Source organism: Ostrea edulis, chromosome 1, assembly GCF_947568905.1.
Source record: "Ostrea edulis chromosome 1, xbOstEdul1.1, whole genome shotgun sequence".
NCBI classification, from domain to species: domain Eukaryota; kingdom Metazoa; phylum Mollusca; class Bivalvia; order Ostreida; family Ostreidae; genus Ostrea; species Ostrea edulis.
This window is the reverse complement of record NC_079164.1, coordinates 26,500,534-26,524,514: the sequence shown is the minus strand read 5'-3', so window position 1 is coordinate 26,524,514 and position 23,981 is coordinate 26,500,534. Positions and strand designations below refer to the sequence as shown.

The following is a 23,981-nucleotide window of genomic DNA, read 5'->3' as shown; positions in this document are numbered from 1 at the left end:
AATGATGCCTTATGTTTCTTAGTCAATATATAAATTTACAACCTGCAGCTTACAGTTTGTGAGACTCTATTCTACCGTTTCTGATCATTTCGATATGCTCCAGTTTTTCGATTCATATTATGCGCCATGCTTGACGAAACTTTCGGTTGTCAAGTTTATTTGCATATAAGGTAGTTCATCACACAAATTTTTTTTATTTAATGGCTCGTTAAAATGTCTCTTATGAAGTATGATTTCACCATCGAAAGAGTGATGCAAGCTTTCAATTATTTTTAAGGAATTTTTGTGATTTATCCCGGAATAATGAAAAAGGTACTTTGATTGCAAAGAAGATACTTTAGAGTCCATATTTTGCTGTGATTTGATGCATAATATGAATATCTAGGAAAATGTGCCTAAATGACTCAGATAGACGTTCTAATTTTTTAAATAAAGAAATGTTTATGATAATTGAAAATGTTATTTGCTAGTATTTTTAAAATCTAAGGATATAATCTTTAAAAAAACAAGTGAATTAGAGACAGGATATGTCAAAGAAATATGTTTTAAAAAGAAATTGAATTGAAATGATCAAAATTCAGAAATATTACGATTTTTCGAATTTGAACCAAGCCCGATCGGAATTATAAAGAAGTACTCATAGGGAACATTATAATTAGAAAACTACATTTCCTTGGTGTAAAATGGTTTACAAATTAAACGAAGTTATAAAGAAAACTAATTACTTAATGAACAGTGGATACAAATAGGAAAAATATGATAATTTTAGTAATTTCTATCAAGTTTGATCGGGATCAGTACTTTTTTTTCTCGTTTAAATATACATGTAGTAATTATATCTGAAATTTGTCCATTTCGTTTCAATTTTTTTAATAATACATTTCTTCGACATATCTGTTTTCTAACTGACATGTTTGCTGAAGATTTTATCCGTAGATTAAAAAACAATATGAACAAATAACGTTTTCAATTTTCATAAATATTTTTTTTCTAAAACAATTAGAACGTTTATATCTGAATCTTTTCGGCATGTTTTTTAAGATATTCATATTATGCACCTAGTCACAGCGAAATTTGGACTCTAGAATCTCTTATTTACAAACAAAACACATCTTTTATCATTCCGGTAAAAAAAAATCACAAAAAATTCATATAAAATAATTGATAGCTGGTGTCACTCTTTCGATGGTGAAACCATACTTCATCAGAAATGTTTTAACGAGCCATTAAATACAATTTTAGTGTAATGAGGTACCTTAAAGTGTGTCATTCATAAAAGGGAAGGAATTAGATACATGTAGAAATATCTTTTGCTAAGTAATTTCATGTATAAATAATTGAATTCATGTATTTGTAATCGAATGATTCAAAGAACATATAAAGTTCTATTGTAATTGCAATTACCTTTCAATGGCATACATTAATTTCAATAAAAATAAAAAAGATCCAGAGAATTTGTCTATCATGTTTTGAAAAACGGTAACATACAATTATAACACCAACACTGAAAAATCTTCGACAAATAAAAACAAAACAATAATCCCAATCAAACAGACGAAACCTTGGTCTATTTTAGCATATACTACGATAAAAACATCACAAATGTAGCAACTGAAAATAGCTATCAAAATGCGGAAAAAATAATAAGCTCGAGGTCATATAAAATCAAGCAGTAGTATTGACGATGATTTAAAAAAGTGCTGGAATTCCCTACGCCTTCTAGATCTTGATGCTGAAGAAAGGTTTTTTCCCCTACTGAGTTGAATGTTAAATCATTGGCAGCAAGGAGAAAAGGGGATATTTTCTTTTGATTTGTTGCTATGCAATCAATTATCGTGGAGGTCTTCTTGTTATAGTCTCTTTCTTCCCTGGATAACATCGGAATTGATGCTGTACTTCAAACAACAAATTAAAACATTGTAAAATACCCCAACATCATTTAGATATCGTCTAACAGTATCACCAGTATACTACATGCATAATAATGATTAATATACTGGTGGATACAAGACTTAAAGTTGTAGACAAGGGAACTCTTGAAACAACACAATACCCAGATTTCCACAAGTCAATTAACAACAACAACAACAACAAAAAGAAGTTCCAAGTGGGTACATATTTTGCAGGAAACAAGTAAATATAAACAAACCAATCACTAACACTGATGACAACATACGTCTCTTCCTATATTCTGATTGAAATGCAAATAGGTGGCTACTAAAAACATCTCGGTAACGGAGATATTCTATAAGTAACATTATATTGATCCATTTTTATTACAATAGTGTTTTAGATTTCCTTTGAAGACGTAAAACTGTCTCAATGATATATTAATTCTCTTTATCATCGAAATGTAGGGATATATCTGTCCCTGCCCGTTTTTGTTGGTACACATACTGAATCGGGGGCAGAGACGAAATGATCGGCCCATAGTCACCATTCCCACCAAGAACGAATCCTGTGTCACTGGTTGGTGTTTGTTTTATGTCATCTCTCTGTATCCCTATCACCGCCTGGTTCCGACCGTTGGGAATCCTGAAACATCAATATTGAAACTTGTTGTGGGTTGGTTATTTGTTTTATGTGCAATGTAGAATTTTTCACAGATAGCAAGATGTCAACATATGTAGGTGAAGTACCACAAATAGACCTATGCTTAGCGCTTACGGTCCTAGCAGTAAGGGTTTGTTAACGTGTCTACACCTGCCGTGACACGAGACACCCGTTTTTAAAGTTATATCTGAAAGACTCGTGATTCTCATTTCTAAATGTCGAGCGTTAGGCGAAGGAGCAATCACTATGTATGTTTACGTAGACCTTGGCACGAACAGGGCTCGAACTTAAGACCTCACGGTAACGACGAAAACGCACTAACACTGAGCTACCGCAACTGGAAAACTTGTGGGAGGAATATATACTTAATTTTTCCAAATATAATTATCGATCCCCGATTTTACTAGTGCATTCATATAGTTTAATAGCACTATGAATTAACTATAGATATAGCTTACAAACCTCTTCTTTTTCACGAGGATAATGATGATCATGAGGGTTACTATAACAACAACTCCACAAACAACGCCAGCAATGGCGGCCAGATGCCCAGAGGGACCTACAAAGGCAAAGTGTAACAGGAAGAGCCAAAAATAACCCATTAGTATTTATTCTAAACTAAATCATAGTGTTACATAGTATCACACATTCTGTCATTTATACAATGAATATATCTGTCAGTATTGATTATAAACTAATACGTACAACACAGAGCCACAGATATCTGTCAGTATTGATTATAAACTAATTCAACACACAGTGTCACAGATATCTGTCAGTATTGATTATAAACTAATACAACACACATTCTTACATATATCTGTCAGCATTTGTTATAATCTAATACCGCCCACAATGTCACAGATATCTGTCAGTATCGATTATAAACTAATAGCACACAGTGTCCCAGATATCTGTCAGTATTGATTATAAACTAATATAAAACAGTGTCACAGATATCTGTAAGTATTGATTATAAACCAATACAACACAGTGTCACAGATATCTGTCAGTATTGATTATAAACTAATACAACACATAGTGTCACATATATCTGTCAGTATTGATTCTATATTAATGCAACATAGAGTGGCATCAATATTCATCAGTGTAAATTATAAACTAGAGTTTAGTCTAGTTCACACGACCTAGAATTCAAACTCTTTAAGGGTTATAACAATATACATACCTGATTTCGAAGATAAAGAATCAATTCCAGTTCCGATTTTCTACAATAGAATTACATTGTAGTATATTATAACATATACTAGTAGATACCATTTTGTAATCGTATTCCATTTGAATTTCTACTTGCATATATAGGTATATACTAATTATTTGTTGAAACCCGTTTTAGTTGACATATACACTGTACATTGTCTCTAATTGCTTGGTTAATATCTTTGCTTACCAGTTTTTGGCAGGTTAAAGTCTGCGTTTCACACGAGTATTTCTGACTATTGTATACCAATAGAGTCACTTGATCCCCGAAGGTTAAACCATCGTAACTCAGTGTGATATTCCAGCCGTTAACACCATCCATCACCGAACGACGTAGACGTCGGGAAGATTCGGGAATTTCCGGCAATGACACCGTTATAAGGTTGAAATGCCGAAGGGTTGCGTTTTTCGTCACAGTAAAGTTATCTGCAAACCCCGTTTCTCCTACCTTAAAAAGAAAGATGAAAAACTGTTTTATAAACATAACAGAGATTCCTAACTATTCATCTCGATAATTAAATTCACTGACGTAAATAATGGCCTTAGAACGGGACAAATTAAAAACCAAACCGTATATCACTAAACTGAGGTTGATGCTGGCGTTAGAACTAGAAACGTAATGTTTCAGGACTACTACTGATACTATATGAGATTTAAAACTATTTTACTCGAGATATTTTATTATTTAAAAATTCCAATCGATGTTGAGAAAATATCAGAAAAAATTGCATGTATCAATTAACTGGAGTACACAGAATCAGAAGTACGACGCCATGAGTTGAAATATATCTAGAAGAAGTTAAAATGTTCAATTGTTGACGCATGACGAGGGGCGTAGACCAATAGCAATAGGTCACGTGAGTGACTCAGGTGACCTAAAACCCTTATGGTCTAAGCCCTATTTCTGATATATTTCTCTTACCGTCTACGTTAAAATTCATATCAGATTCTTGTGACGCATTAATAACTAAACTTCTTACCTGAATATAAGTAAATCTGGCAAACACTTCCTCCGAGTAGAATGTCCCTGCAATGTTCGTTCGCTGACATAGTCGTTTACTTGTATCACAAATTCCACCTGACGGCAAGGAAAATTCGGTAGGGGGCATGGACTTCCGGGCAGAACAATCACTTCCGATGAACCCATCATTGCAGGAACACACAGCTATTGATGAAATTATTACAAATATATAATTGTACACACATTTTATTACACTCACTTATCCTCACTTCATCCAATGAATGAACCTTTCAAAGCAGCAGAGTAGCAGCTGAATGACATGCCATCATTATTAGAAACCGACTTTGTCGTCAAAGTAGATATTGCTTTATCTAGTAAATATGTCTAGTTCTTACCCTCTCTACATTCTCCATTTCCAGAGCAATTGGCGGGGCAAAGTTTAGCCGTGATCAGTTGGATGATCGACAGCTCCTCGGTGGAGTTAGAGGAGGAGTTAGTATAAAACACCTCCTGCTTTTGGGCCTCTGTAAGACACGCCCCTTTAAGTGTATCCAATGTATCCTCAACCCAAGTCGTATTACCGGACATCTACCAACATATTTAGTGTCCATCAGTGATTGATTGATTAATCATGATCAGTCGACAACAATACGTAAAGCCAATATTAAAATGTGTGTACAATTACAATTAAAAGCGTATATAACATTGAACTTGGTTAGTAGAAGTTTAATGTCTCTTCAAGAATATTTTGCTTATTAGGAGACATCACTTGCTTTAGATTAAGATATATGCTAGGCATTATGAGCTATTCAATATATTCTTTTTATGCTGATGCCTTCCATGACAAGAGGCCCCATTCAAATACTCTTACTTTTGATCCCGAGTGTTTGCCAAATGAGCAGTAATTACCCATTTCAACGACTTAAGTCGTTTCGACCTGAAATCGAACCTGGATCTTCGACACATGAATACTCAAGGAGAACACTATTTAATATGCATAGAGATCAGTGAGAAATGAAGAAATGTGAGATATATAAACAAACATAATAAGCGTACTTTGATGTCCTCCACGCAGCTATCAATATAGGATCCCGAAGAAATGTTCACAAGGTCATTACAGGTCTCCACAGCGGGGTCAAAGGCGAACGCGTCCTCACAAAACTTTCTGGCCGATGTGGCATTCCATCCATTGATCCAGTCACTCACCTGTTGGGATACAGTAATACCCAAGAACAATACGCAAGATCGTAAATATCGAGTTAGCGCAACTCTCTTGTAAAGAAGTCCGGAAAAGCATGTCCATCTTTGGCATTTTGTGTTTATATTATTCAAACATGGCATCGCAAGATGATTTAACCCGTGCTTTCCACAATTAAAAGCATTTTTAAATGAAAGGTGTGTAAAAACGTCTGGGTACAGGAAAAACGAACTCCTGAATTTAGCTCGTGAAGATATATGTTTTGACGCAAGCTCTTCTCAGCTTTGGGAATATCCTGGCTGACAGCAGTGGGAGAAAATCCACCACATTTCCATTAAAATCTATTATTTGTGGATATTTCTACGTATTTTGTTTCTTTCTTGAATCATTACTTCAGTATACTGCAATGCAGTGATAGTGCACCATTGTTAAAATCAGGTGAATCGATCACGATAAGTTGAAGAACTGGTATTATTTACCAACATGCCCAAATTCTCGTATATTCTGGGTATCACGAAACTTTGAAAGCGGAAAGTAAAATTTAAAACCAAGACGGAAAAAGTAGTCGCGATCTTGCGTATTAATTAGGAAACCTATTATCAGTTGGTTAATATAAAAATACAATTTGCATGTAATACATATTGTGAACATCTCGTGCCATTTTCTCACCCACAGCTACACTATAGACGACAACACAGACAATGAGAACTACTGCACGCTGTTTCATCAGCGGTGGAATCGTGAGTATTACTTATTACACCTCTGGTGTGTCCAGGGCTCCGTGTTTGCCCAACTATCTATTTTGTATTGCTTATGGGATTTATGAGATTGATATTGCTCGTTATCTTCACCTTTCATCCATAACATTCTTTAGGGAAAACCTCCGCATGAAAACCACAATCTTTACTGCATAAGATTCGATATACATTGTAGCCGAGTATCTGTTGTGGAATGTCAGGGTTTAGTTTTTAGATTTTGACGAGGAAAATTGAATTTTATACGTACATTAAAAACAGCTGTTTCATCGAAGTCAGTAGCATAGGTAAGCACTGTAGTATCTACAACATCATCTGGTTCAATAGAGCGCTTCCGTCGACGCAAGGCAGAGCCACAGGAAGGTGTATGCGTTACCATGGAAACCTGACTTCCGCACACGGAGCTTGGAGTTGTCTGGTTGCAGTGGGCCTGATTACGTGTCTCAAAGTCCGGACTATAAGAATTCACAGGCTCATCGGAGGGACACGTGCAGTAGTTCTCATTGTCTGTGTTGTCGTCTATAGTGTAGCTGTGGGTGAGAAAATGACACGAGATCTTCACAATATGCATTACATGCAAATTGTATTTTTAAACTTCATTAGGGTTAATAAGAACAATACAATTCTAAAAAAAAAACGTTCAATTTCTAAAATGCTAGATACAGAATATAAAAACCCGAAATGTTACTTACGAGAAGGATTCGCTTAGAATTTTTGGATTCTCCACAAATAAACTGTCGTCTGCAGAGTTCATTGGTATTCTGTACAATGAAATGAAAACCATTTTTGTTACGAAAGAAATGTTGACAAGTTGATGGAGTATTTACTAACGTAACGAAACTAAAAAATAAAAGATAAAACCACACAGTAAAATTAAACTTCGATGAGACGATCTTCCGGATACAGTACTATATGTGTATCTGGCGCAAAGAAATTAATGTGATTTTTCTGAAAATCATAAACCAACGGTAACATCCGATCAAAGATATTCTTCAATATTCAATGTTTCTCCCATGAATGTTTCAACGGCATAAAATATATACAGTTACAATGAATCAAGCGTGAATCCCAAATCTCTCTCTCTCTCTCTCTCTCTCTCTCTCTCTCTCATCCGGAATATTTCAGGCCATTTGCGGTATATAAAGCAATAACTATGGGTATCACACGCACAAGTTCATCGCCGTTTCTAAACATGTTTGTTGTAATTCATTCTTACAGACCTGATGTTATTCTTGACCCTAATGCATTGTAAAGCGCTTTGATCAGCATACGCTGGAAAAAGCGCTATATAAAACCAATTATTATTATTATTATGATTACTTGTAATTGGATAGAATCTATCATTGATAAATTTATTTGGTTACTCCCCCGAAAAATACAGTCATACGAAATGCCCGAAAATGAAATTGCATATCTACAGCTTGTTGAACACAATCATGATATCACAAAGGTAGGTTACTAAATTTTCAATGGCGTGGGGTAAAATACTCAGCATTTACTAGAATAAGACCCCGTTTGATCCCTATTTAATTTATGGACTAAAAGAAAGACCATACATATATTCAAAGAGAATTGTTTGCTATCCTTTAAAACCTAAGAGGAGTTCTAACGAAAACCCTGGTAGAGCATTCGCTTCTTGAGTTCGAGCCCTATACTCGTATCATGGTATATCAAACATAAGATGTAAACATAGGTAGTGATAGCTCCTTCGCCAAACCCTCGAAATTCAGAAGTGACAGTCACAGGTCTTTCGGGTATGACATTAAAAATGGAAGTCTTGTGTCGTGACAGGCATTGATACGATAAAGAACTCTCACTTAGACTACGGCCTTGAGCGCTAAGCACAGTTCAAATTCTTTGGCACTACATCAACAGCTATAGACGTTTTAAGTTGAGTGAAATGTTTTCAAAGGAACATGAAATATATATATATATATATATATATATATATATATATATATATATTGACGTCTCTCTCTCTCTCTCTCTCTCTCTCTCTCTGGATAAAATGGAAAAATATACCTCCATGATTCGGCAAATCTATCTATATCAGTTGCACTGTGTCCATTTTTAGGAAGGAAGTCATCGGTGACGTCATCATTGACAAGTCCACACAGCCCCTCTGTATTTCCGATGTCAGAAACAGAGGCCCGGATACGAATACTGCCGACCCAGCTACTCCACCAGGACACCGAAAACGATACCACGGTGCCGCTCGGAAATGTTACCTGAATGAAACGTCTTCAACAATTTAGTACATGGTATGCCACCCAAAGAAATCAGGAAAAATAATAATGCTGAACAGGGTTTTTTTTCAATTCTTTTCCAACATTGTCCTAAACATTTCTACAATTCTTTGACGTTCAATCCTTTGAATTAAGGAAATAAATGGTTCCTGAATAAATAATGTTGGTAAACAATTATGAAGTTTGCAAGTTCCTCGGTATATATTAGAAGTATCAAGTGCATGATATTAGTATTATTACAAATCATTACGTTTCAAAGACACCATATATCTTGTGTTATCATGCCTACTGTTTTCGTATAGAATAACAATTGGGATGGATGAAAGGTGAAAATAACGAATAGTGATCATTCTCTTAACGCCTATGAGCAATATAAAGCCTATAACCCAAGAACGGCTTAACAATCGATATGAAACACATCAGACAGCATTTGACCCAATGATAGGTTGTATTGGCAGTCAGCATTCCGCTGAATATTTCATTCTCTTACCGTATAATAACGCCAGTATTTCTGAATACGTAGATCGTTTTCATTACATATTTCACTTTTCTCTTCTGGAACTTGAAAGGTCTTCGTCCAAGTTGTGGACACTTCTTTACAAGTGCGGACAGAAAAGAGACTTCCACCACTTCTGATAGCGATGCCACAATTGCATGTAGCGCGTCCCCAAATACATGCGGAATATAACACATGTACCTAGAATTGTCAGAAACAGTGATTTATAACAACCATGGTTCAGAATAAGAATAGCTAAGTTAGGAGACAGCGCAAGAAAGAAATTGACTTTAAGTAATTTTGACTTCAATGATCTTTAAGATTTATATCTTCGTTACAAGTGAGTTGTTTTTAAATTAGGCTTATATTGATCTTCATATAAGCATGCTAGACATTTTTATATCCTTTAAATGTTTATTTTGTAATTTCCTTGTCATGTACATGTATATTACCCGGAGATAATACCGTGTAAGGTAGAGTTTTGTGTCTGTACAGCAGGAATTCCCCAGCCCGTTGATTGGAAAAGTACTTCCCGTCAAACGTCCTCTGGTGTGGATCTGTGTAGGAAGCACAGAATTTACCCGACACTAGGACGTCTTTATCTTTCACAATAACCTGTAGTGCAGAATAAAGGTCAAAATCAAGTCATACTTTGTACGCGGCAATCCTAAAATTGAATATCTCCACAAGACGATGATATTTCACGTTATGGGGAAAACGGGAATAATTTTTAAAAACCAATATGTGCTTAAAACCTGTTACACAGGAAACGTTAGGCTTTGTTTTTTCTTTTAATAATAATTATAATGATACAATTTATATAGCGCCTTATATAAAACAAATTACTCAATGGTACCGTCAAGAATATTTTCCTTATGATGAAATGTTATCATATGTGATGAAGTAACGCAATTTTAGACTTATACATGGCGTACAGAAACAGTAGCAGTGACAATTCTCTGTCGTGCAAATGGGGATAAATGTCGGTATGTACTACAACAGACCTTTAGAAACATGTCTGAATTCGAATAAACTGTATCCACGGATTAGTAAATTATTCACACGGATTATCAAATCATTCACACGGATTATCAAATCATTATCACGGATTGTCAAATCATTATCACGGATAATCAAATCATTATCACGGATTATCAAATCATTTTCACAGATTAACAATCCATTACCAACGATAACCCAATTCGTTCCCTTGATGTAAAACTTATACGGTACCAATTTTGATCTAATACTTTGTTTCCTTAAATTCAACAACCCGTATATACAAAAAATCATGGCGAACGATAAATAAAGTAATTACAAATACGTATTTTTATTTTCATGCGTTTTACTTTTGGGGGGATGCTCCCTTTCCACATTTTGCGAGTGGAACTGTTAATTTAGAGCGTTGGTAACGAGATGGTAATCCGTAGGTACGGATTGGTAATTCATCAGGAAAGATTCATAATCCAAAGGAATGATTTGTCGAATTGACAATACATGACAAGGATTTGATAATCCTTAGGAAGGCATTAGTAATTCGTGCTCACGATTTTGTAAATCACGGGAACGGATTGTGTAGTTCGATATCTCGTACAACTTTTCGCTTTTTATGACCACGGACATGTCCGCTCAGGTCTTCCATACCTCAGGTATTTCGTATTTTAGTAATGTCTTAAAGTATGCTGTCTGACGTGTTTCATACCGATTGTTAGGCGTTCTTGGCACATTGATTTTGATTACAGATAACTCTATTTACCTGATCAAGATATACAGTGTAGGTTTCACGGCGGGTGTGACCTGTCGACAGGGGGTGCTTACTCCTCTTAGGCACCTGACCCATCTCTGGAATATCCAGGGGTCCGTGTTTGCCCAACTCTCTATTTTGCATTGTTCATAGGAGTTATGAGATTGATCACTGTTCGCTATCTTCACCTTTCATGAAAGCTTTAGTACTAGTAAGTAAGTGTACAGAGAACAACGAACTTTGTTTGATGATTAACGAAATCTCAAATTTAAACAAAGCTCAACTCTTAAACAAATTTCCATAGACACACCTGAATAATTTCAGCCCCCTCCCCCAACAAATTGCTAGATTGATTGATTGATTGAATATTGTTTAACGTCCCTCTCGAGAATATTTCACTCATATGGAGACGTCACCACTGCCGGTGAAGGGATGCAAAATTTAGGCTTATGCTCGGCGTTTATGACCATTGAGCAGGAAGGGATCTTTGTCGTGCCACAACTGCTGTGGTTTTTGCGGTCTCATCCGAAGGACCGTCCCATTGAGTCGCCTTTTACGACAAGCAAAGGGGCATTGAGGACCCATTATAACCCAGATCCCCATGGGACCAAACCTCAAGATAATTAGGACTTACTGTAATATCCGGAATATTAACACCATTCCATATCCCAGATGAGTCCATAGGATTTCGAGTAGAGGCCACTTTCAAAATCGATCTTCTCTCTCTGAAGTTGACCAATCCGTCAATATAGCCGGTAACACTGAGAGATGTCCTTCTGTCTTTGTAGCCGAACACAATTCCACAGGGGTTATCCTTGAAGGCAACTCCGTTGCTGATCTGTCCATTCACGCACTTTCCCTCCTCTCCTGGGGTCCAGATGTAGAATTGGAAATTACAATGAGAGGCTTTCATTGCGTCACTCAAAACTGGCGGACAACTGAATGGAACTGTTGCCTGGAGACCAATCTGAATGGTCTCCCCCTCAATCACTGAATACTGTATACGATCCGACTAAAATGGAGATGAGGTTTGACGTGAGCACATGTTGAAAGGATATTTGTTCATACATACGCATGTACATAACAAAGACACATGTAGCAATACCTTAACGCCAGCGAAATATGTATAACTTTCATGAAAATCCCCTTCAGTTCCAGACGACATATCGTTTGCCTGTACAGCACAAGATACCTGTAAAGAGTTCAGCAAAACACTAAACATTTGTATGGACAGGATGTCAAAAAAAGAGACAATTTACAAATGCTTTATTATTGTTAAAACCCCTAGTTTACCACAAAATTGTCCGATTACACCATTTTATTTTCGCATTGTTAACACATTTTTACCTGTAAATTCAATGGTAAAACACTGCTTCAAAATTGAAATCCTTCACAAACGTCTTTTATATATCAAAGACGGGATTACATTGTTGCTGTTTGATCAAATGATAAAAATCCCATATGGGCACAGTAAAATCGTACTTCATTGGATGTGGCTAAAATTCTGGTATCCTTTAACCTTAAGGATGCATTCTTTATATATGTGAACTGTAATTCATTGCAGGGAGTAGACGGGGAAAAGATTAGTTCTCTATTGCTCTCTCTCTCTCTCTCTCTCTCTCTCTCTCTCTCTCTCTCTCTCTGTTGTAGATAGTAGTAGAAAGGGGAAATATTCGGAGAGGTAAGTTTTCTCTCACTATATTTACCTACCTGGAAACTCATAGTGAAGTTGTTGGTCCAGTGTCGTGGACGTAGTACAGTATCGTTTATGTTGCTGTAACTGACCCTAGAGAATCTGGCGTTGTTCACCAGGGTTCCATCAATGTACCAGTCTACATCATACTCTATGTTTCCAGGAACTGGTTGGAATAGACACTTAAAGACTGCCTCCATGGTCAATCCATCCTCGGTCTCCTCGTGGAAACTTCTCACTTCTGGACACACGTGGAGGTCACTATCTAATTTTTGAGGATAGAATCGTTGAAGGCATAGCTTAATATCTGTTGTAAGCATTTAGGTCATATTTGGTACAACCATTAATATAAAATGTATCTGATAATTTAGTTGAGGGTGCAATTAACATACAATGATAACGTACTCCATCGTTATTTGTAAAAAGTATTTAAGATACTTTAAACCTACAATTACATTAAAAGGTTACTGAAATACTTTACAACTGTAGATATTCACTAACCTGTAGAATTCTTCGATTTCTTACATGATTCTTGATACGGAGCTGAAGAAAACATGATCATTAAAACCAACAAGAAAAATATAAATGATACATTATTCATTACATTTCAAAAATAGACAACCTTCAAAACACAGTAAAACATTGAGGTCTTTACCTAGACATATGGTTTCCTGACGGAATTCGGAATAGAAATGAGTTATAGAATCCACATAGAACACATAGAAACCGTCGCATTTCCTGACCATCATCCTCCAAGGTGAGTAACATGTCGAAAAAAGTTTGATCTTCTCAGTACCGTTTGCAGGAAGAGTGTCTTGATAATAATAATAATTATTATTACAACAATGATAATATCATCTATAAATAAACTCATTAAAAGCAACCAGTGGATACTCTGTTGTGGCTCCTACAAAGGCAATTTGAGCTGATTCCCACAGGACATCCTAACAATTTCGGTATATTTGAAATGCTGCATCTCTAACTACCACATGTATTTACATTGGAAGAAAATCAGTGTAAATCTGTCACCAAGGTTAAAGTTTAAACCCCAAAATCAATGTAGGATTTTTTGCTTATGTCATGACTCTCCGTAAGTCAATGTGTTGATATTTTTTTTTTTTTTTTTTTTTTTACAAAATCGGGTTCCTCTGAGCTTCACTTTAATGTTTGACGTTTCTTGACACTGGGTGTAAAGGGGGTTCAACTAGAGCAAACAGGAAAACAACCCCAGGGGATTCTAAATTCCACATATATGAATACAAGATGAAATTTCTAATTCATGTGACCTTTAGTTGAGTATTTATGCCAAATAATGATGAGATCACCTTGGTTTATATGGAACGCCAAGTTAACATAAACTCAAATAATTGAAGACATCTTCAAATATTTGAAGATATCATCATCTCTTTTAATGCATGCAACAATTCTATTAAAGGTCTCTCTAAATGATTAATGATATCTTAAATTCTGAATTATTGCTGGCATGAATTCAATTTTTGATTGCATTGACCATTTTGCTGAATTGATACGCGCTAGAATTGAATTGCTGCTCTCATCAAATTAATTGATACCAACAAGTGAATTGATGCGCATCAAAATTAAAATGAATAGATCAATAATTCATGCATCAATTCAGTTAATGTGCCCAATAATTGAATAATTGCTCCCTTGAATTCAATTAATACGCGCAATACTTGAACCATTGCTCTTTTCGAAGTTTTTAAAAGAGAGAGCAACTATATATAATTAGAAATATCTTAAATTCAACATATCGAAAATTGAATTAATAATCCTTTTAATTGAATTGTTGCTCTTTGTAAAAGAATTGAAGCGCGCATTCAATCCTTATACAAAAGCGTTGTAATTAATCAAAAATATCTTCAAATAATTTACACCGAGCTCCAAATACAATTTTGTGAGCAACAATTCCACCACATTCATGCACACATCAATTGCATTGATGAGAGCAACAACTTAATTGATGTGCGCATCAAATCAATTATTTCTATCATCAATTGAATGAGTGCGCATTAATTCAATTATTGCACGGAATAATTGAATTGAAGATATCGTTAAATATCATATTTGAACGTATTTGAGTTTATATAAATTGGGCCTCTATCTATCCCTGTGTTACATGTAACAGGTCTAATACCTCCATGAGGTTCATCTAAACAGAGGGATATTCATTACAGTATGGACAAGACTCGAATTTCTGCGATCTTGACCAGTTGTCAATTATCATGTTCAGGGTCAAGACAAGTACAAATGAACTCGGTTCAGGATCAATACACACTCTCTTTCTAAGTAATCTTTGTGTCAAGACTGAAGAATATACTCTTCATGTCTTACCATTACAGAGTTGATATATAAACATCTATTTTGTTTACTGGTGAACGTGATTATTATGTCTTGGTTCATGGTCTTGACATACCATCTGATTATCCTGTTTTGCCTTAATCATTACCTAAGAAACCACAGAGGCAAATATTTCAAAATTGTATGACAGGTCCTGACCTTGGACAAATGACCTTTTGGGGTTATAACCAATGGTGATAAGCAAAACTTGTACTAAGACTCTCTATTGCAAAGTTATCGCGTAGAAAATATATTTCTGTTTTCTTTAATAGGGTTATAAACACAATTTGTGTGAAGTGTGTGCTTCTAATGTATCCCTGTAATACAAAGTTAAGGTTCAGTCAAGATGGACGGATGAATAATGGACATACGAACTTTGTAATTCCTATACACCCCAAACTTTGTGAGGAACAATTTTGATACCTCTAAAGATTCTCCATGGGACATGCCAACCAATTATGCATCAAAATCAATATTAGGCTCTTTTGATATTTCTCCCATTCATCGCGGCATTGGCCAGATAAACGAAGCACAATAGTAACCTTTTTGTGACATGAAGAAGATCCATCTCTTCCTCCTCCTCCCATTCACTATACCTCTTTCTCTCTTAGTCACCACTGGCAATAACATCGCTTGGGGTCGACTTTACTATTAAAGAGTACTATTTAATAGTAAAATCGACCCCAAGCGATGCAATTGCCTGTGGTAGTCACAGTTGACGGATTTCTTTCTTTCTTTAAGTGGGTCTTTAACGAGAAATCATATGGAGGCAGCTCTCTATCTACATATTCTAGCTTTTAATGCAATCAGGTTTATTCCTAGATACACTAACCGTTAAGGTAGGAGGGACAACCAAATGTGCAGGCACATTCATCAGAGAGTACTAGTGGGCGTCCATCAGGGAGCTGGGGGCGGAGCCAGAAGTAAGACATATTGGAAAGTTCATGAACCTTGATACAAGACACTTCTTCGCTGATTATTACTGTAGACGTATTCTCTGACGTGCAGGGCTCGGGGTCGTTGTGAAATCCTGAAATGTTTGAAATCAGTAGTTTAATTGCAGTTGTAAAGCATGATTGGATTTGAATTCACCAATATACGATTGTTTACTTTCAATAAGATTGACAGTGAAAAAGTAATATATTCTGAGGCCAATAGCCGAGTTTCATATTACTTTTTGAGATATTATAAATCGAGCTGTCGATTGCTATCCAAAGGTAACATTTCTTTCATTAAATTGACTTTACATTGGTAGTATTGCTTTCTGTACATGTGAAGAAGTGAGAATGCTTCCTTGTCTTCCCAAACAACGGAAGTGACAATGGCAAGATGATATGATTCATCAATAACTGTTTTGCAGAATACCGTAGTTTTTAATCCATCCTAGACATGTGCCATGATAGTGCGAGACAGGAGGTTTTTTAAGTCATAATTCCAAATTGGTAATTAGAACGTCACACGATGAATGAATTCAATGCTCACCTCTCGTGTAGAATATTTATTTTTCTAGTAACAATAGGTGTGTTGTTTTAATTAATTAAGACAGAGAAAACTCTCAGTCATGGGATTATGTGCAATCATCGACTTTGAGTTAGATTGACACCTCTGTCAACCCCAGGGCAGTGATATTTACCGAGACAATCTACCATATAAAAATCCAACAGTTTTTTCATGAAATGACTCTACATTTATATACGTACTGTTTTGTATTGTCAAAAAAGTGATAGTATTATGAATTTTTGGAGTGTATTCTAGACATTGCCGTCACAGCAGAAGATAGGGGATTTAAATGACGTCACATGGAAAACATGTAAATCCTCTATATTAGAATAGATGACCACAGTGATAAATTGATATGCTCATTTTTGTGCAGAATTGCGTGGTAGACATTTTGTTTTCTCACCAGAAGTGATGTTTTAGCTAATCAGATGAGAAAAACTTTTCTGTCATAAATTTAATGAAATACTATATATACCGTGTGATGTCGTTAACCATTGATTGTTATAGCGGACGGATGACGTAACAAAAGATATGCAATATGTTGCTACGATATATTATTTCTTATCGCTTTTCATGTTGATAAACTCTGATATGAATTTTTGTAAATGGTAGGAAAAAAGTCAATTATGTGGAATGAAGTCAGTCGATTTTTACGATTTTGATACCTTGAAACGCTTTACCCACTGTAAGAAGCTTTATTTCTTATCACTGATAGAGAAATGATGATCAAGATAAAGAACAATGATATCAAGCAGAGATTTTAAAAATGAAATCATATGTTATATAAAACAATGAACAAGTAAAGATAACGAACATAAATCCAATAAAGAATACAAAATTAAGTAAAGGGTAAATATGGACCCCTTGACATGCCAGAGGTGATATAAGGTGTCTAGAAGGAGTAATCATCCCATGTTGATCATTATCACGACCATAGAATTTGCAAATACTGACTTTGAAAATGACTTTTGAAACCCGAGTACAATCAACTTAATACCCAGTAACCTGCCTTGATTTTAAAACTGACCATGCACAAATACTCTAATCAGTTGAGACATAACACGCATGCAGGTGAAAATAGACTATTACTACGTAAAAATAGAGTTCACGGTGGGTGTAACCTTTTAACAGGGGATGCTTACTCCTCTTATATACCTGATCCCATCTCTGGTGTGTCAAGAGGTACGTGTGTGCTCTACTCTTATATTGGTATTTTTCATAGGAATTATGAGATTGAGATTTTAAAAAAAGTTTTTAATTTCTCTTTAAAAGTTACAAGAGTCTAAATTTCGTTTGTGACAATTTCAATTACTTCAAAGAATGTTCCAAACCTGCCATTTTTAAATCCCAACTAAAATAAAATACTCCCCATTTTGCACTTTATGGGTAAGATGGTCATCTGGTTTTGTTCTATTTTTATTACCGGCATGTGAAAGAGCTAATGTATATCAAAGATGATTTAAGCAAGTTTAAGAACTTGATACATGGTTAAAATGGATTAAAAGTATAAGAGGAATATCAAAATCCCGCATTAGACACATCAAAACAAACATACGTATCATTTATCCTTCTGTGTTTAGTAAACCAGAAGTGATAAAAGCATTAGATAGATTACATGAGAAACTTGTTTTGGTTCCAGCTGACAAAGCTTGTAGTAATATTATATTTGTTTGTTAGGCTTATTATTACAACTGTATTTTAAACGGACTTTGCATTGATTCCACTTTTGACAATCGTACTTATACTCCAATTGCCCTTTCAAAAGATGAAATTCTTCAAAATCATGCTTCATTTTTAGACACATTTAATATCCCAATCAATAGGTCGGATGAATACGAGTTACCGTACCTATACTGGATTCCTAAACTTCATAAAAACCCTTACAAACAAAGATACATTGCTGGATTGAGTAAATGTTCTACCAAGCCTCTATCTTTGCTCTTCAAGAAAATATTAACAACTGTAAAGGAGAAACTTCAAACGTTCTGCGCGACTACATATGCCAGAAGTTGTGTAAATTAAATGTGGATTCTAAAACATTTTGAAGAAAGTTTAGTAAAACTATTCTCAAATCAACAACATCAAAACGTATGACTTTTCAACATTTTATACAATCATTCCCCCCGATGAATTAAAAGGCTAGACTTTCTGACATCATAGACAGTTGCTTCTTCAACAAAAATAAGGAAAACGGAAATCCCCGAGGGTCTCTACAGTCCAGTAGCTGACTACTTCGTTACTAGCTTGAAAATACGGATGTATATTTAATGGCTGTGATAAAATTTAGTAATTCATTTAAAAAAAAACACCGTACGGTTGCTCCACGGATGACTGAATGTGGGTGGAGCTTCTCCATGGTCAATGTTATTTACCTGGAATTTACCTGGCCAAGAGATCGGTTGTTGTGTATATTTTTATGATATACACAGGAAATTTCTCAGGTTATTACAAATTATGCTTAGTGTCTTGATTTGTACAACAAAAAAAATAATTAAAATTTCTACCTACATGCATACCGCATTTATATTTCCCGTAAACCTTCAAACTTGGTCATATTTATATATTGCAAATGACAGGTTTAGCCCATTTCTAAACCTTTGCTTTTTAAAACTTCTAATTAAATTGTTATATATCGTATATAAATAATTTCCGAAATATAATATTACACGGCGTTTCCGGGCACTTCCTGGTGTCCTGCGAGTTCGCGGTGTCGTGGGTGTAGTAGGTAAAATATCCATGTTTCGAGAGAATGAATAAATCCTAGTAGATCTGTGTACATGTACAACCAAATGAAGAATGATCAAGATACCCGTCAATATGGGCCATCTGTAGGGTTTCTGTAGCTGTAGTGTTTGCGTAATGGTGGTATCCCAAACAGAATCTGACACGAAGTCCCCCCCCCCTCTCTCTCTCTTTAGGGTTTCTGTGGACGTAGTGTTTGTGTAACGATGGTATCCCAAACAGAAGCTGACACATAGCTAGTCTAACCCCCCTTTCTCTCTCTCTCCCTTACTCTCAATCATTGACTAAATGAGTAATTATTGTCATAAGTATGCAACACTATTGCCATGCCATATCATTTCATCTATATTATTGCTACAGTTTTACACATTTCTCTCTCTCTCTCTCTCTATAAATATAAAACCGTGATAAATTATAAATAGCTCAATAACTCTCTCTCTCTCTCTCTCTTTATCTTTATAAATATAAAACTGTGATAAATTATAAATAGAAATATCTCAATAACTCTCTCTCTCTATAAATATAAAGCCGTGATGAATTATAAATAGAAATATCTCAGTAACTCTCTCTCTCTCTCTAGATATAAAGCCGTGATAAATTATAAATAGAAATATCTCAATAACTTATTTATGCTTTTTTACTATTGTTTGATTTCTGATTGTGTAATTTATAATCCATGTGGTATCTCAAACAGAAGCATTTTTTTTTAAACTACTGTAACAGTTTTACGCATGGGCAATATAACCATTATACATGTTACTGTGCTGCGCCAATAAAGAATTGTTCATGTTTTTTATAAATATAAAGCCACAATAAATCATTAATAGAAAATATTCCAATAACTTATGTTTGTTTGGTTTTTTTTTATTATTATTGTTTGATTTCTGATTGTTTAATCTATAATACATGTATAAAGACGGAGAGAGAAAATACGATGATAAATTGCATTGTATAGGGGACGTTAGAAATTAAAATATTCTAGGTGCGAGTCAATGCTATCAAAACTCAGGTATACTGGGACTTTCCTCGAGATCTGAAGACTTCCGGTCATCATTAGCCATGATTGTTATCAAAACATCTTTCTCAGGTAGCTATAGACCACGGTCTCTGCAAATGTCAATCAACCTTAGCTCTATTGTTAAAAGTTTGATTGACCAGCGGCTTATCATTGATCGCGACACAGGTAAAATTTGGGGGCGTTAACTTAAAGTTGGGTCTTTAAGGATTATCTCCCTCATGCATAGCTCTTATCCTTGGACGAATTTGACTCCACTTTTTTGGCACACTGTTTTTCCCTAAAATAGGGCCTACAAGTTTACTGTTATTTCGGATTTCAAACATTTCGGTTGAGCATCACTGAAGAGACATTATTTGTCGAAATGCGCATCTGGTGCATCAAAATTGGTACCGTATAAGTTTTACGTCTAGTGATCAGTCATCCAAAATACTACATGTACTTTGTTAAACACCACGCTGATTCCACGCAAAGGTACTTTGTAGTACTTTGAAATAAAATATAGGATAGAGTTCCTCATTGACAATATCTCCGTGGTCTTTGGTGATCAGGTCTTCCAACAGTATGCTGGAATTCCCATGGACGCGAATTGTGCTCCTTTGTTAGGTGACCTGTTTTTACATTCTTATGAAGCAGAATTTCTTCAAAACTTCTACGTGAGAAGAAAAAAATCTCTTGTTGTGGCCTTCAATTATACATTTAGATCTATTGACGACGTTTTAGCTATTAACAATAATAATTTTCATTCATATGTTGATTCGATATATCCGTGTAAACTCCAAATAAAGGTCACCACCGAGTCGTTCACTTCTGCTTCATACTTAGATATTTTATTGGAAATACGCGTAGAGATTACCAGCAAACTAACAATTCAAGTTTATGACAAACGGGATGATTTCAGCTTCTCCATCGTCAACTTCCCATATTTATGTACATGTAGCAATATTTCATTAGCACCTGTATATTGTGTATATGTCTCTCTAATGATTTGATACGCAAGAACTTGTTCTGCGTGTGGTCAGTATTTCAATCGAGACAGGCTACTTACAATCAAGTTGATGGTGCAGGAGTTTCGACAGTCTCGTTTAATATCAGCATTCCGGAAATTCTATGGTCATTATAACGACCTAGTTTGCCAATACAAACTATCATTGAGTCAAATGCTGTCTGACTTGTTTCATACCGATTGTTGGCCGTTCTTGGCACTCTGATTGTGACTACGGATAATTCCGTTTACCTGATCAAGACATAGGGCTCATGACGGGTGTGGCCAATTGAAAGTTGATGCTTACTCCTCCGAGGCACCCGATCCCATATCTGGTATATCCAAGGGTTCGTGTTTGCCCAACTCTCTAATTTGCATTGCTTATAGGAGTTATGAGATTGATCACTGTTCGTTATCTTCACTTTTCCTTTCACCGATACATTTTGACAGACTTTAAGTTGTTTTTGGTAAATAAGATATATAGATGTATGGATTTCTGAATTTAGCAATGCTAGCTGTAAACAACTTATTTTCTTAAATATCAAAAGAGCCTTCAGGTAAATAATCTATACTAATAAAATTAATTTCTGATAGAATCATGGTGGATAAATACTTGTTACTAAGAAACTGTAAATTTAATGAATATATATGAAAGTCACTGGCAGACGACAAACTATTTTGTGTGTATATGATTTATCGTCTAACTACTAGATACTTCATTTTTTCTAAACTGAAAAAATCGTGATTTCCATTTTCAAGTTTTCACAGTGATCTCAATATTTGAGTCATTTTACAGCGGTTAAGTAATAGGATTATGTTTGATTGTGAGTGTTTGAGTTTTCCTGACGGCCCTCAGTGAGCCTACTCTTTTTCGAACATCAGGGAAACGATCTTTTGCGTGTCAAGGGGGTTGTGATCCTTGACACAGGACACCCTTTAACGTCCCTTCCGACGGACATTCTAAGAGTTGGACAGGGACCACCTTTTTTTAAATCTCAAAATTCACAAAGGTACTATTAGATTTGGCAATTTGAGACTAGTATGTAAGCAATTTAGTGTAGATTTTAATTTGTTGAAATTTTGTCAGTAAGGGCGAGTTTCTATAGATATAAAATTAAATGTATACTACCTAAGGATGATTTCATACCAATAAGACGAATCTTTCCCTTGTGATTCCTACGACTTTGGGTAGAATATGAAACACCTATTATTGCCCTGTCTGTCATCCTTGAGAAAAAGACTTTTTTACACATGTAATCTATTTTCGCAATTTCTTAATGATTTTCTCTTGTAAGGGGATATCACACATTTTCTTTCGCAATGATCTTTTCTTCCAAATATATCTGAATTTGGATAATTGCATTTGGTTCTTGAGAAGATGTCAGAAATATGAAGTCGACAATTCAATTGCTCCATTTGACTTTATCAGTAGTCATTACAGCTACGTTTAAGTCGTCCTGGGAATGACAGCTGATGTCTCAATGTTATTGGTTCCTCTGTTTTTGTCACGTGAACAATAATGCTCCGCATAGAATTATTTTTTCTCTCTTGATATTCATCTGTTAAATCGCACTGAAAGTGTCCTTTAAAATTAAACTATAATATTTTATGCTCATTCTATACGATATAAAGTACGTTGGGACAATTTAATTTGCGCATATTATGAAGCAGACCTAAACTGTCCCAGTTAACGTACAGCGTATAAAATTAATAAGAATATTTACTTTCATTTCTTAAATAACTACATACCATGGGATTCCTGGAGGAGAAGCAAGACAGCCAGCCCTAATATCATTGTGTGTATATGTGTTCTGACAGTTCAGCAGACCAAGGTGTTCTAATACACAGAACATTTCCAAAATAGTCTTTAAATCACATCGATCAGATAAATCTTAATGAATAATATATCCAATGATCTTTTGCATGCAAGACAGGTGTTCTTTAGACGCATGTCATTAAAATCAAAGATTCAAGCAGGAAGCAAAATACAGGTTTGATGATCTAATAATAGAGCCAACTAATTCTAAATGTTTACGGGAAAACCAAGTTTTATTATCGATCAAATTTTAAAGTTTTTTCCTGAATTAAAAAGTTAAAATAACGAACAGTTATCAATTTCATAATTCCTTTAAAAAATACAAAATTTAGAGTACGAAAGCTTACTATCAAGAAAATATTGATATGGTTGTTTTTTTTTGTTTTTTTTTATAAAACATAGCGATAATTTATTGAATTGACTACAAAACGTTCATGAACTCTAGGGAGACATGATTGAATTATTACATTGTATTATATATAAGTACAGTGAATTTCAGCAGTAAAATGTTACTTTGTTATAGAGAATTTTAAAGTACAATACCTGACACATTATGAATGTCAGCTTCGCTTTTTATATCAGGATCTGTGCCGAAACGCCCCGGTACAAGTTACTATCATCGCATGCTAAGTTGTGAACAAAGATCGGATCAGTTCTCGTTTGGTTAGCTCTGAAAGCTGATTTTGATATTTTATCTA

General features: G+C 35.1%; 1 protein-coding gene across 1 annotated transcript; it reads right to left on the bottom strand.

Moving 5' to 3' along the window:
- Window positions 1–1,451: 1,451 nt before the first annotated feature.
- On the bottom strand, window positions 1,452–23,476 carry LOC125663828 (von Willebrand factor D and EGF domain-containing protein-like). Its single transcript, XM_048896220.2, has 19 exons — window positions 23,217–23,476; window positions 16,058–16,255; window positions 13,523–13,681; window positions 13,369–13,410; window positions 12,885–13,132; window positions 12,280–12,366; window positions 11,809–12,186; window positions 9,896–10,045; window positions 9,425–9,631; window positions 8,711–8,916; window positions 7,381–7,449; window positions 6,939–7,218; window positions 5,792–5,941; window positions 5,131–5,323; window positions 4,755–4,939; window positions 3,965–4,222; window positions 3,743–3,782; window positions 3,016–3,112; window positions 1,452–2,535 (listed from the first exon to the last, which is right to left on the bottom strand). Exons 1-19 carry the CDS (start codon window positions 23,260–23,262, stop codon window positions 2,331–2,333), a joined length of 3,198 nt encoding a protein of 1,065 aa, XP_048752177.2. The 5' UTR covers window positions 23,263–23,476; the 3' UTR covers window positions 1,452–2,330.
- Window positions 23,477–23,981: the final 505 nt, after the last annotated feature.

Coding starts and splice junctions, on each gene's coding strand:
- LOC125663828 (XM_048896220.2), bottom strand. CDS start 23,262: ATGATATTAGGGCTGGCTGTCTTGCTTCTCCTCCAGGAATCCCATG. Junction 7,450..8,710: donor AGATTTGCCGAATCATGGAG/GTATATTTTTCC, acceptor TTCATTGTACAG/AATACCAATGAACTCTGCAG. Junction 3,113..3,742: donor TTCTTTATCTTCGAAATCAG/GTATGTATATTG, acceptor TTGCCTTTGTAG/GTCCCTCTGGGCATCTGGCC.